At 45.8% G+C, this 14,140-nt stretch overlaps 1 protein-coding gene across 8 annotated transcripts in view; it reads right to left on the bottom strand.

Annotated features, from left to right (window-relative positions):
• Positions 1–14,140, bottom strand: part of ncor2 (nuclear receptor corepressor 2) — a 246,500-nt gene that overhangs the window by 21,615 nt on the left and 210,745 nt on the right. For 7 of the 8 annotated variants that reach the window (XM_060843298.1, XM_060843302.1, XM_060843303.1 and 4 more), the window contains 7 exons: positions 11,535–11,779; positions 9,797–9,929; positions 6,665–6,874; positions 5,824–6,072; positions 3,765–3,917; positions 3,128–3,235; positions 1,423–1,735 (listed from right to left, as the gene is read on the bottom strand). In XM_060843298.1, the coding sequence (XP_060699281.1) occupies positions 1,423–1,735; positions 3,128–3,235; positions 3,765–3,917; positions 5,824–6,072; positions 6,665–6,874; positions 9,797–9,929; positions 11,535–11,779 (1,411 nt within the window). The remainder of the gene's footprint in view (positions 1–1,422; positions 1,736–3,127; positions 3,236–3,764; positions 3,918–5,823; positions 6,073–6,664; positions 6,875–9,796; positions 9,930–11,534; positions 11,780–14,140) is intronic. The other variant, XM_060843304.1, reaches the window with a different exon arrangement.

Below are 14,140 nucleotides of genomic sequence, written 5' to 3'. Positions count from 1 at the left end.
GATGTGGGAGCTTTGGAAATGGTGCAGAGGAGATTTACCAGGATGTTACCTGGTGTGGAGGGAAGGTCTTACGAGGAAAGGCTGAGGGACTTGAGGCTGTTTTCACTAGAGAGAAGAAGGCTGAGAGGTGACTTAATAGAGACATATAAGATAATCAGAGGGTTAGATAGGGTAGACAGGGAGAGCCTTTTTCCAAGTATGGTGACGGCGAGTACAAGAGAGCATAGCTTTAACTTGAGGGGTGATAGATATAGAGCTGAAAATGTGTTGCTGGAAAAGCGCAGCAGGTCAGGCAGCATCCAAGGAACAGGAGATTCGACGTTTCGGGCATGAGCCCTTCTTCAGGAATAAGCCTGATGAAGGGCTTTTGCCCGAAACGTCGAATCTCCTGTTCCTTGGATGCTGCCTGACCTGCTGCGCTTTTCCAGCAACACATTTTCAGCTCTGATCTCCAGCATCTGCAGACCTCACTCTCTCCTCCTGGGTGATAGATATAGGACAGATGTCAGAGAGCAGTAAGGGGATGGAATGCTTTGCCTGCAGCGGTAGTAGATTCACCAACTTTAAGTACATTTAAGTCATCATTGGACAAGTATATGGATGTACATGGAATAGTGTAGGTTAGATGGGCTTCAGGTTGGTATGACAGGTCGGCGCAACATCGAGGGCCGAAGGACCTGTACTGTGCTGGAATGTTCTATATACATTTACTCTAACCCCGAGCTGAATTTAACCTCTATCCGCATTCGCATGTTAAAAGCAAATTACTGCAGATGCTGGAATCTGAAACCAAAAAGTGCTGGAAAATCTCAGCAAGTCTGGCAGCATCTCTAAGGAGAGAAAAGGGCTAATGTTTCAAGTCTAACTGACCCTTTGTCAGAGCTTTGACAAAGGGTCAGTTCAACTCTAAACGTCAGCTCTTTTCTCTCCTTACAGATGCTGCCAGACCTGCTGAGATTTTCCAGCATTTTTTCTTTTGGTTTTATTCTTGAGTTCCCTTTCCCTCTCCCCACTTTCACCCTTCAGCCCCTAGACCCTCCCCTGCTGGTCACCACTGAAACTGCTCCAGATCTTTGTGTCCTTTCTTGTTGTGAATCAGCAAGTGGGTTTGCAACAAATCAGGGCATGTGAAAAATTCCTGAATGTCAAAGACAGAGGGATATCAAGCAGACAGAAGACCATTCAGCCCCCTGTGTACCTGCTGTCTCTTGACAATGAGCCTGCAGTGGCTGCCCTGATGGGGAGGGGATTGGTTATTGGTGATATTTTGACCTGCAGATCACACATGGTTTAGAGGGGCTGCTTCACGCCTGCTTTAGAGGCAAACAGCATTCTCCCTCTGCCTACAAAAACAAACCTGCAAACAGGGCTGATAGTAACTCCACCAAACTTCCTCTTTATCACTTCAGGTGAAGCACTTACCTCAGAACCGATGGCATTGCTGAGTCCACGGAAGTAATAACATGTTTGATTCTGGTGTTCTGGAGAACAGTGGGTCGATGCTGTATATTTTCATGTATAAGAGGGGAGCGCATGTGAGATGAGGGGTGCTTGTGAGGTGAGGGGTGGGTAAGAGGTGAGGTGGGGGCATGAGTGTGGGGCGAGGAGGGTGCACGGGTGTGGGGTGAGGAGGGGGCACAGGTGTGAGGCGAGGAGGGGGCCCGAGTGTGTGGCGAGGGGGGGCCACGGGTGTGGGGTTCAGGGTGTGCTGCTGGACAAATCCCTTCCTCGGAACCTGAAAGAAACAAAAACCAGACATGAGGTCAGAAGAAACGGGGAGATTTTGACAGACAGAACATTTGCATAAGGTAACAAGAAAGTCAGCCAGTCTGACAGCATTAAAATTCTGAAGTGAACTCACACCAAACTGAAAGCAATCACTTTGCTTCTCTCTCCATATATATGCTGCCAGATCTGCTGAGTTTTTCCAGCATCCTGCTCATTTTAGGTTTGCAACATCTGCAGTAGTTTGTTTTTATTTACATATTACAAGGGACAGGATGAGGAGATCAAATTCGGAAAAGAATGGACAGCCGGTGTGAATACAATACCCAAATGTTAATGAAAAATATTCTTGTAGGATGTGAGAAATACTGGCTGTCCAACATTTATTACCTGTCATCAGTTGTCCCTTAAGAAAGTGGGGGTGAGCCGCCTTCTTGCCCCTCTGCAGTCCACCTGCTGTGGGTAGACCCACAATGCCCTGAGGGAGGGAATTCCAGGATACTGACCCAGTGACAGTGAAGGAATGGCGATATATTTCCAAGTCAAGGTGGTGAGTGGATTGGAGGGGAACTTCCAGGGGGTGGTGTTCCTGTGTATCTACTGTCCTAGATGGAAGTGGTCATACTATCTGCAGATCTTTGGTGAATGTCTGCAGTACATCTTGTAGATAGTACACATTGCTCTACTAGGCATCGGTGGTGGAGGGAGAGGACGTTTGTGGATGTGGTGCTAATCAAGCGGGCTGCTTTGTCCTGGACGGTGTCAAGCTTCTTGAGTGTTGTTGGAGCTGTCTCCATCCAGGCAAGTGGGGAGTATCCCATCACACTCCTGACTTGTGCCTAGTAAATGATAGACATGCTTTGGGGAGTAAGGGGTGAGTTACTCAGCGCAGTATTCCTAGCCTCTGATCTGCCCTTGTAGCCACTGTGTTTATGTGGCAAGTCCAGTTGAGTTTCTGGTCAGTGATAACCCCCGTGATGTTGATAGCAAGGTATTCAATCATGGTAACACCATTGAATTCACAGTCTGTGAGAAACTGGAGAATGAGTAGGCCATTCAGTCCATTGAGGCTAGTCTGATGGCCTCACCTCCCACACTCCTGTCCACCCCTGAGAACCCAGTCGATCATACCCAGATCTAACTTGGCATTGAATATATTCAATGACTCAACCTCCACCACCTGCTGGGGAATACAATTCTAAAGAGTAATGAACCTCTGAAAGAACAACTCTCCCTTCATGTTCACCTTAAATTGAAGAGTGCTTCCTTTTAAACAGTATTCCCAGATCACCACTCCCAAAAGTCAAAGCAAGCGCAATCAGACTGTATTAAAGCAGATTTAACTCAGTCACAATTCTTATCCAATTAGAATCGGCTTGCTCAATCTGAACCAGACTCCTACCAGCTCTCCATCCGTCTCGAAGTTCACCAGTGACTACAGCCCTCACGTTCTCACCATCTCGCTCTGAGCTCTGTGCACCAGTCATTTTGCTGATAGCAGCAACTCCCCCTGAGTAAACACCAAAGTTAACCTTCAACTAAACAAGGAATGGAATTGCTGACCTTCTCACTCTGCTGCTCACAGTCTCTTCCGCCCACCCACCCACCCCCTCCCCCAAGCAATCACTCTCCCTCTCTTGCTATCTCTATCTCCTGGAACCATAGAATCCCTTCAGCATGCAAAGAGGCCATTTAGTCTATCCAGTCCACACTGATCATCTAGACCCAGCACCCACCACTATCCTGGTAAACTTACAGGTACTGTGGCTAATCCACCTGGCCTGTATTTCCCTTGACACTAAGGGACAGTTTAGCACGGCTTAGCCTGGTTATAAAACCAGATAGAACCATAGAAACCCACGTACACATGGGGAAAACAGGCAAACTCCACGCTGATAGTCATCGAGGTTGGAATCAAACCCGGGTCCCTGGCGCTGCTAACCACTGAGCCACCGTGCCACCCTCAACCTCACTCTCTCTCTCTCTCTCTCTCTCTCTCTCTCCCTGTATGGAGTGATCCTTGTTGAGAATATAGTTACCGGGTGAACGTGTTGCCTTGCACGGAGGTTGTGTGTGGAAATGTGCAGTCTCTGTTGGGATGTATGCAAAGCGGCTGAGATGAGTGTTGCTGCTCCCTGCAGGAGTTTGCAGTAAGACAGGGCAATGAGGAACCTGTGCCAGGCTGAGCAGTTCTGGAAAACAACAAATTTCATGAAGATTTTACAGTTTATAAAACAGATTGAAAGTACGCAACTTTAAAATTACACTTGGACCGTATTGTACAAATATCTGAGAAAAATGGCAAAAACACCTAAAAATCACTCCAGTGATTGTAAATACTTTTGTTTGGAGTCATAGAGACATACAGCACAATACAGACACTTCATCCATGCTGACCAATCAGCCCAATCTGACCTAAATCCATTTGCCAGCATTTGTCTCATATCCTTCTAAAGTCTTCTTGTTCATATAACCATCCAGATCCTTTATGTTTTTCAACTGGGATGAAGGATTTAATTGATGAAGAAAGGTAAAACATTTGGCTCTGTAGCCAATGGAATTTAAAGAAACGAGAGGAGATCACATTGGGACTGTTTGGGGTGAAGTGAGTGAGTGAATCTGTGAGACAGACTGCAGTGAATAGCACCAATTACTAACAGGAATGGCAGGATACATGGATGGAGGGAAGGTGGAAGGACATTTGTTTAAAATCTGTCTTTTTTATATTTCGCTATTTCTGATTGTGGTTGATAAGGTGAAACAAAAAACATTTGAAAGCCAAGGATTTCTGGAAGATTGCTGCACTTTTTGAAAAACGAAGTTCCCTGAGCCTCACTATAAGTGCTGTTTACACAGCTGCTGCCTCAGGCAGGGGGGAAAGTCTAGACCCGAGACAGGGGACATTGTATGAATAGACTTTCTTCCAACAACAAGTAGCTAATTGGTTTGTGAAATGATGACCAGTTATCAATGACAAAGGTCACTTGCTTGGTGGCAACAATCTGATTGGCTCCCAAGTGAACAGCTTGTGGATGTGAATGTTTGGGGAGGAACCATCAGACCACTGGCATCTTGCTCTGTAATGGAAAAAAAAAGCCATTTTATGCCCTTCCTCAGTCGCTGCAAGCCGTGACATTCAATTGGGGTGGTACTGCTGCCTCTCAGAACCAGGTTCGAATCCTGCCTCAGCCGATTGTTTGTGTGGAGTTTGCACATTCTCCCCGTGTCTACAGTCCAAACATGTGTTGGTCAGATGAATTGGCCATGCTAAATTGCCCATAGAGGCATTAGTCAGGGGTAAATATAGGATTGGGGAATGGGTCTGGGTGGGTTACTCTTCGGAGAGTTGGTGTGGACTTGTTGGACCGAAGGGACTGTTTCCATACTGTAGGAAGTCTAGTCAAATCTAATCTAATAAGTCTTTCTAAGTGAGAACTAGCCACCCTGTGCCTCCTGCAAACAGGTGAAAATATCTGGAGAGTGAAGATTGTGAAGCAGTGCCTGATCAGTACAAGGATCACCTCTGCAAACCCTGTGGACAGGGGCCACTAAACTGCCATCCTAGTATTTCCCTCCACCCACAACACCTGTGCTTTCTTTGTGCCTAACTGGATGTGTGTGTGTGTGTGTGTGTGTGCGCGCGCGTGTGTGTGTGTGTGTGTGTGGGGGGGAGGTGAGCCATGGTTGTTTAACTATAGTTAGGTTCTATTTACTTGTAATAAAGAGTAAGTCTTGCTAAACACAGAAACCTGGTCTGTACTTTTTATGAAACTGGATCTAAAAGAGAGGAATCCTAGGGAATTTAGTATACTTTATAAAATCTTTAATTTTTATGATGTCTCTGGGGATAGTGGGTTATCCAGTGAAGTTTGTAAACTATACCTCACATTTAACCAGCACCCATCTTGTCAATGATGCTTGAGAATTTCAAATTCATTTGACAATGTTAAAATTTAATTCCAGTAAAATCGCAAAGAATTAATTCTCAGATGTAAGACGGTGCATGTTGCTCAGTGCACACAGGAAGGTTTTTGTGTAACACAAACACACAATTTGTCAAGTTGATGCAATGTGTTGGTTATTGGTTAGAGCACTCACCTCGAGGATTTGCACAGTAGCCTAGAGTGAGGGCCTGTTCACGAGGGGACAGGCCCCGAAGCAGCTGAGTACGGTGTGTCACTGCCGTTGTCGCTGGATGATGCATCTGCTGCGAGGTGATGTAGTCGTTCAGGATGGTCTGTCTGTTTTCCAAAGCAGCAGCTTCAGGACAGCCTCGAAGCAGGAGGGGGGCATATGGGTGAGGGTAAGACCCTGCCGGAGTCAGGGCTCTCGGGAGGCAGTAAGCAGCTGGAAACAAGGTGAGAACCAATGGTCACTCAGAGACTGCGATCTGAACTCATTAACAATCGCCTACTTTCAGTAAAATCATTACAACTATCAGCATTCCAAACCGTCAATTGTATTAACAGCACGTCGGTATATGAGTGGGATTGTGTATGTGAGGGGGGATTGTGTGGGAGAGGGGTAGGCATGGGGCAGGATGTGGACAGAGGGCTAGAATTTAATGAAGGGATGAATAGTCACCACTCAGAATGAATCACTGAGGGTGGAATGCTGCAGCCAGTCAGAAGCCACTGACATGTCACTGAATGTTCATCTCATTAACATTGATCTTTAAAATGGTGCCTGCTTCATTTGTAAATTTTTATTAATTTATTCATTGTAAATATATAAATGGATGAATTTAACGAGTAAATTTTTAAATTTAAGTATGTAAATACACTTGTTTGTAAGTTTGTGTTAATCTTGCGATTTGAATGTTTGCTATTACAAACAATGTTCTCCATCAGCCTTGAGGACAATTCTCTCAAAGTGATGGGAGAGCGCCCCTGGAGGTGGGGAGGACCGTGGAGAGATGGAAACAGGAGGCTGGGGTTACCTGTATCAAACGGCACTGCCCGGGCTAAGGCAGTGGTATCAATGCCCAGAGGGACAGAACTCTGATAGAAATCTGCTGCAGCCATTCTCCCCAGCAGCTGTTCGTACTGGCTGTGTGCATAGTGCTCTGGGATCATTCTGTGCTGGGATTTAGCAGAAGACATTTCCCTGGATGTTGGTGTGGCCTTTCGCTCCTGAGAAATCATTTTACCTTTGAAAAAATTAGAAAAGGAAATCAATGACAGAAATCCAAAGCAGAACACCTGAGGCCAGTTCACAAAGGACACTCAGATGTTACCCATAGTTTAGATGAGATTCCCGACAGTGTGGAAACAGGCCCTTCGGCCCAGCAAGTCCACACCGACCCTCCAAAGAGCAACCCACCCAGACCCATTCCCCTACATCTAACATTACGGGGAATTTTGGACTGTGGGAGGAAACCGGAGCACCCAGAGGAAACCCACGCAGACACGGGGAGAATGTGCAAACTCCACACAGACATTTGCCTGAGGCGGGAATTGAACCCGGGTCTCTGACGCTGTGAGGCAGCAGTGCTATCCACTGTGTCGCCCAAGTCTGGATGTAAGTTTGCTCACTGAGTTGGAAGGTTTGTTTTCAGACGCTTTGTCACCCTACTAGGTAACATCAGTGACCCTCTAGTGAAGCACCGGTGATATGTCCTGCTTTCTATTTAAGTGTTTAGGTTTCTTTAGGTGGGTGATGTCATTTCCAATTCTTTTTCTCAGAGGATGGTAAATCAGGTCCAAATCGACGTGTTTGTTGATAGAGCTCTGGTTGGAATGCCACGCTTCTAGAAATTTTCTTGTGTGTCTCTGTTTGGCTTGTCCTAGGATGGATGTGTCGTCCCAGTCAAAGTGATGTCCTTCCTCATCTGTATGTAAGGATATTAGTGAGAGAGGGTCATGTCTTTTTGTGGCTAATTGATGTTCATGCATCCTGGTGGCTAGTTTACTGCCTGTTTGTTACAATTCTTGCACGGTATTTTATTAATGACATTAGTTTTGATTGTTGTCTGTATCGGGTCTTTCAAGTTCATTAGCTGCTGTGTTAGTGTGTTGGTGGGTTTGTGCCGAGGGGTCTGAGTAGTCTGGCAGTCATTTCTGAGATGTCTTTGATGTAGGGGAGAGTGGCTAGGGTTTCTGGATGTGTTTTGTCTGTTTGTTTGGGTTTGTTGCTGAGAAATTGGTGGATTGTGTTCATTGGGTACCCGTCCTTTTTGAACACACTGTATAGGTGATTTTCCTCTGCTCTACGTAGTTCCTCTGTGCTGCAGTGTGTGGTGGCTCATTAAAATAATGTTCTGATGCAGCTTCGTTTGTGGATGTTGGGATGATCGGTTTTGTAGTTCAGTATTTGGTCTGTTTGTTGTTCTCCTGGAGACGTTGGTTTGAAGTTCCCCATTGTCTGTTCACTTTACAGTGACATCTAGGAATGGTAGTTTATTGTTGTTTCCCTCCTGTTCAGTGAATTTTATGCCGGTGAGGATATTATCGATGGTGTTGTGGGTTTCCTCTAATTTGTTCTGTTTGGTGATGACGAAGGTGAGACCCACCCACACAAACAAAACGCAGGAGATACCGCGAGTGCTTCACCAGAGGCTCACAGATTATGTTACCTCACATGGTGACTAAATGTCTGAAAACAAACCTTCCAGCTCAGCGAGTAAACTTACATCCAGACAAATCTTTTCAAAAACCTACAAATCTTTTCAAAAATTGCTATTACCCATAGTAACTGGAGACCATTCAGCCCCTTGAACCTGATCCACAATACAATTAGTTTACAGATAGTTTGTATCTTTAATTCAAACACGCCCTTGCTCCCTTTATCCTCAATTAAAATTTACTGTTCAAAATTAAAACCTTACTGTTCAAAAACCCACGAATACAAAAGCAAAGTAATATGAATACTGAAAATAAGAACAGAGTGCTAGTAACGTTCAGCAGGGTAGGCAGCCGTTATGGAGAGACAGGCAGAATTAACCAGCGAGGGTTTCCATCATTTCACAGGAGAAGGCAAGTTTCTGGATTCAGAGCCAGCGTTGGTCACTGGGAGAGTTTCAGTTCTCTCTGTTCCAGTCTGTTCCAGTGTCAGTCAAACACTGGCCCAGAGAATCAGTCCTTACAGGCAGCACCTTGACCCACAAACCAAACCCAGAGAGAAACAGCTTATGTGACTGATGCTGATACCAGGTCGGATTAAAAACTCAGATACGATCCTGAGTGGGTTCCTAACTCTGGATTTGAGCAGGATAATCATCAGAACAGGAGCGTGAGAGAGCAGTGGGAAATGTCCCCATTCAGCTGATGGTTCAGGGATGCATGGGGGTGGGGGTGAGGAACTGAGGGGAAGACTGGCTTTTTACACAGCAAGTCGGAACGATCAGGTATAGGCTGCTATGTTCCATCCTGCAATTAGCACCACTCCCCCATCCCACAGAATCCGTGTAACAGGTTGTAGAGATATGCAGGGGCAGCAAAAGCGAGGGCAGCTCAGTGATCGGATGGAGGGTAACATCAAACACAATGTTGGGGGAATTGGAAAAGGAGCAGGATTAGGCCAAGGACAGAATCAGGATGAGGAAGGGGGAATCATTCACACCACTCACTGCCAGCTTTATCACTGACACCCGCGTCCCATAAAGGACCAAAAAAGCAGGAACTGCCCCTGAAAATGGTGTGGATTGTGAGGATCAGAACTGAGATTGCCAGCTTATTGTCTGGAAAAGCTGCCAGGATAAACATTTTGAAATGATGAATAAACACTGAAAGCAAACCAGGCAGCAGCAATGAACAGAGCAGTTAATCAGAGGGATGAGTTGGAAACTTTGCTCAGTGGTTTCGCTGTCAGTGACCCACTGCTCTGGAGATAGCTGTGTTTCTGTTCCTGGTATCTTCTTGCTGTACAGATACTGCTTCTCTCACTGAACCAGGATATCCTCTGTGTAATGGTCCATTAAAATGGACAGCTGCTGGGTAGGAATGTGGACTAATGACAGACTTTGCTAACTCCTGTATAATGACTGGAGATTCCTGTTTAGTGGAGCTGGTATCACTAACAATGGGACTGAGCTGGCTTTTTGGGCTGACATCGTAAGGAATTCTATTCAAACCTCTTCCACCATCAAGCGTCAGATCCAACTGCTCCCTGGGGTGAAAGACCTTCCTTGAACTGCTGCTCAGTGAGTGGTTTGTATGCTTGTTACCAGCTGCTGGAGACGTGTTCTCACATTTTACTGCAGGTCCCTAAAGAAGAAACACAAAATAATCGGATCTAAAACTGGGGCTTTTCCATTTGAAAGGGAACAATTCAAAGGCAGGTTATGTTAATAACAGAGAGGTTGGTTGGTGAGTGGGTAAAATGGATTATCACTGGAAAAGTTGCTGAATCAGTAGAAAAACATGTTTCACACTGAGACTCATTACATGATGCCAGATTTACCATGAGGCTTGGCTTGGGTTAGCACTGGGTCACACACGGTTACACACGCTGGGGCTGGTGTTGGGTTACACTAAGGTTGGGATTACTGTCATCTCTTCAATTTTTACTTGCCTGTCCTGGACCTCCATGTCTCAAGCCTATTTCTGTCCTTGCTTCAATATCAAAACAAGTAATGTCTGTACCACACAAATGCCAGCTGATGACCATCTTCATTGAGAGAGAAAGAGAGAGAATCTAACCACCTCCTTTGGACATTCATTGGTATTACCATCACTGAATCCTCCACCATCAACATCCTTGGGGTTATCATTGACCAGAAATTCAACTAGAATCACTACATAAATATAGCAGCTAGGAATTACTTTGGTAAATAACTCACCCCCTGACTCTCCAAAGCCTGTCCACCATCTACAAGACACAAGTCAGGAGTGTGATGGAATACTCCCCACTTGCCTGGATGGGGGCAGCTCCAACAACAGTCAAGAAGCTCAACACCATCCAGGATGAAGCAGCCGCTTGATTTGGCACCACATCCACAAACACCCCCTCCCTCCACCACTGAAGCTCATTAGCAGCACTGTATATTGTCTACAGATGCACAGCAGAAGTTCACCAAAGATCCTCAGACATCACCTTCCAAACCCACAACTACTACCATCCATAAAGACAGCAGATACATGGGAACACCACCTCCTATAAGTTCCCCTTCAAGACACTCACCATCCTGAATTGGAAATCTATCACTGTTTCTTCTCCTGGAACCTCAGTTTGGGTTCAGTTTGATGGATGGGATCTTCCCATGCCTGATTGAGATGAAATTTGGGAGAATCCTGCAAGACGTTCACTGAGACCTTTCTTACGGATGAGAACAATATGGTCAACATCTTCCTGGACACTGAGACAGGATTCTCACCAGTGAGTGGCAAGTGGTCTATTAATAAGGATTCCCTCTCATTATCACCCTCATTAATATGCAGTCTCCTATTGTAACTCTCACTCCTTAATTTCTCTTCAGATGTGTCATTACATCCCCCCACCCCTACCCCCACCATCTGGTCTGCACGGCTCCAGACTGAGCGTACTTTATCTGATCCACAATAGCGCTAGCACCAGGGATTCCAGGATATTCCAGGATGAGGAGTATGTCTACCTTCATTAGGTGGCAGAATCTGGCAGGCATTGTTATAACAGGGTACCATAGGGGCCTGGTAACTTGTTAATGAGGGGAGTTTGGGATAATAGAGTGAGAAAACTCACTTGGCCTCCAGGGGAAAACCTTTCGCAAAACTCAATAAAAATTACCCTTTTCCAAAACGCAGTAATATTGAGCCTGGAGTTAGTGAGCAGAGTGCTCTGGGTGTTTAGCTGCTGCACCCACAGCATGCACACAAACTCAGGACCCTTGGTACCTGGGAGACAGGGTCCTCGATGCTGCATTTAGATAATGTGCAGGTCTCTGGCATTCTGTGGGATCGCTGTCGAGGGATTTCATGGATCGAGCGTCCTGCCTCTTTGACAGTTGGGAGACAACCATCCTGCCTCCTCTGCTTCAGTCCATCGCACGTGCCTCTTGGTGGTGAGCTTTCTCTCTTCATCTGCTTAGAATCTCTCCTCACACACTCAGCACGGCCATCAGCTGGTGACCGAGGTAATCCTGACAGAACAGTGTCAACATAGCAGAGAATCAACATAGGGAACATGCCAGAGACACTCAGCAAAAACATCGGTAAAACAGCTTGACATTTATCGGATTCTAAATTCCTCTCAGCAGAAAAATCACAGTTACGTGGATACTTCCTGACTCCCTCCCTCCTATTGTCCTACCACCCTCCAGTCCACCCCTGCCCTATTCCCACCCACCTCCACCCTAACTTAGAGGTTCTAACAGACTGGAAAGTCGCTGATAGAATCCCTCCATCAATAAGCGAGAGAAAGCAGCAAATTGTCGGCCAGGTAGTTTAATGTCAAAAAATAAAATAAAAAACACAGGTGAGGTGCTGGAAGACTGGAGGTTGGCTAACGTGGTACCACGGATTAAGAAAGGTGGTAAGGACAAGTCAGGGAACTATAGACCAGTGAGCCTGACCTCGGTGGTGGGCAAGTTGTTGGAGGGAATCCTGAGTGACAGGATGTACATGTATTTGGAAAGGCAAGGACTGATTCGGGATAGTCAACGTGGCTTTGTGCGTGGGAAATCATGTCTCACAAACTTGATTGAGTTTTTTGAAGAAGTAACAAAGAGGATTGATGAGGGCAGAGCAGTAGATGTGACCTATATGGACTTCAGTAAGGCGTTCAACAAGATTCCCCATGAGAGACTGATTTACAAGTTTAGATCTCATAGAATACAGGGAGAACTAGCCATTTGGATACAGAACAGGATCTTGGTCAGATGGGCCAATGGGCTGAGAAGTGGCAGATAGAGTTTAATTCAGATAAATGCGAGGTGCTGCATTTTGGGAAAGCAAATCTTAGCAGGACCTATACACGTAATGGTACGGTCCTGGGGTAGGACCTAGCCATTTGGATACAGAACTGGCTCAAAGGTAGAAGACAAGAGGATGGTGTTTGAGGGTTGTTTTTCAGACTGGAGGCCTGTGACCAGTGGAGTGCCACAAGGATCGGTGCTGGGTCCTCTATTTTTCATCATTTATACAAATGAGTTAGGTGGAGCATAAGCGGTACAGTTAGTAAGTTTGCTGATGATATCAAAATTGGAGGTGTAGTGGACAGCGAAGAGGATTACAACAGGATCTGGACCAGATGGGCCAATGGGCTGAGGAGTGGCAGATGGAGTTTAATTCAGATAAATGCGAGGCGCAGCATTTTGGGAAAGCAAATCTTAGCAGGACTTATACAATTAATAGTAAGGTCCTAGGGAGTGTTGCTGAACAAAGAGACCTTGGAGTGCAGGTTCATAGCTCCTTGAAAGTGAAGTTGCAGGCAGATAGGATAGTGAAGAAGGCATTTGGTATGCTTTCCTTTATTGGTCAGAGTATCGAGTACAGAGGTTGGGAGGTCAAGTTGCAGCTGTACAGGACATTGGTTAGGCCACTGTTGGAATGTTGTATGCAATTCTGGTCTCCTTCCTATCGGAAAGATGTTGTGAAACTTGAAAGGGTTCAGAAAAGATTTACAAGGATGATACCAGGGTTGGAGGATCTGAGCTACAGGGAGAGGCTGAACAGGCTGGGTCTGTTTTCCCTGGAGCGTCGGAGGCTGAGGGGTGACCTTATAGGGGTTTACAAAATCATGAGGGGCATGGATAGGATAAATAGATTGAGTCTTTTCCCTGGGGTGGGAGAGTCCAGAACTAGAGGGCATAGATTTAGGGTGAAAGGGGAAAAATATAGAAGAGGCAATTCTTTCACTCAGAGGGTGGTACGGGTATGGAATGAGCTGCCAGAGGAAGTGGTGGAGGCTGGTACAATTACAACATTTAAAGGCATCTGGATGGGTATATGAATAGGAAGGGTTTGGAGGGATATGGGCCGGGTGCTGGCAGGTGGGACTATATTGGGTTGAGATATCTGGTCAGCATGAATGAGTTGGACCGAAGGGTCTGTTTCCGTGCTGTACATCTCTATGACTCTATGACTCTAACTGCGTATGTTGGAGATCTGAAACGAAAACAGACATTTGCTGGAGAAACCCAGCAGGTCTGACCACAACTGACAAGAGACAGAAACATTGTCTTCTTTAGTGTCACAGATCTGTCCTGAAGAAGTCACCTCAGCGTTTTACAGCTAATGTCAATCAGTTAGAAAGGGGAGCAAGGACATCGTGATTAAATTCATAGAAGACACAGAAATAAGGAGGAAGGTCAAGTGTGAAGACATAAGGAGTCTGCAGATGATAAAGCGGGCAGAAACTCGCAGATAGAGCATAATGTGGAAACATGCGAAGTCAGTCACTTTGGCAAGTAGGCTAAAAAGCACACAGTATTACTTAAATGGAGAATGGCTGAAGTCCAAGGTGCAGAATGACTTGTGCTTTAGTGCATGAGTTGCAAGGA

The sequence above is a fragment of the Hemiscyllium ocellatum genome, chromosome 24 (assembly GCF_020745735.1).
Source record: "Hemiscyllium ocellatum isolate sHemOce1 chromosome 24, sHemOce1.pat.X.cur, whole genome shotgun sequence".
In the NCBI taxonomy this organism is placed as follows: domain Eukaryota; kingdom Metazoa; phylum Chordata; class Chondrichthyes; order Orectolobiformes; family Hemiscylliidae; genus Hemiscyllium; species Hemiscyllium ocellatum.
Note: the sequence above shows the minus strand (reverse complement) of the source record. Positions and strands in the feature narration are given on the sequence as shown.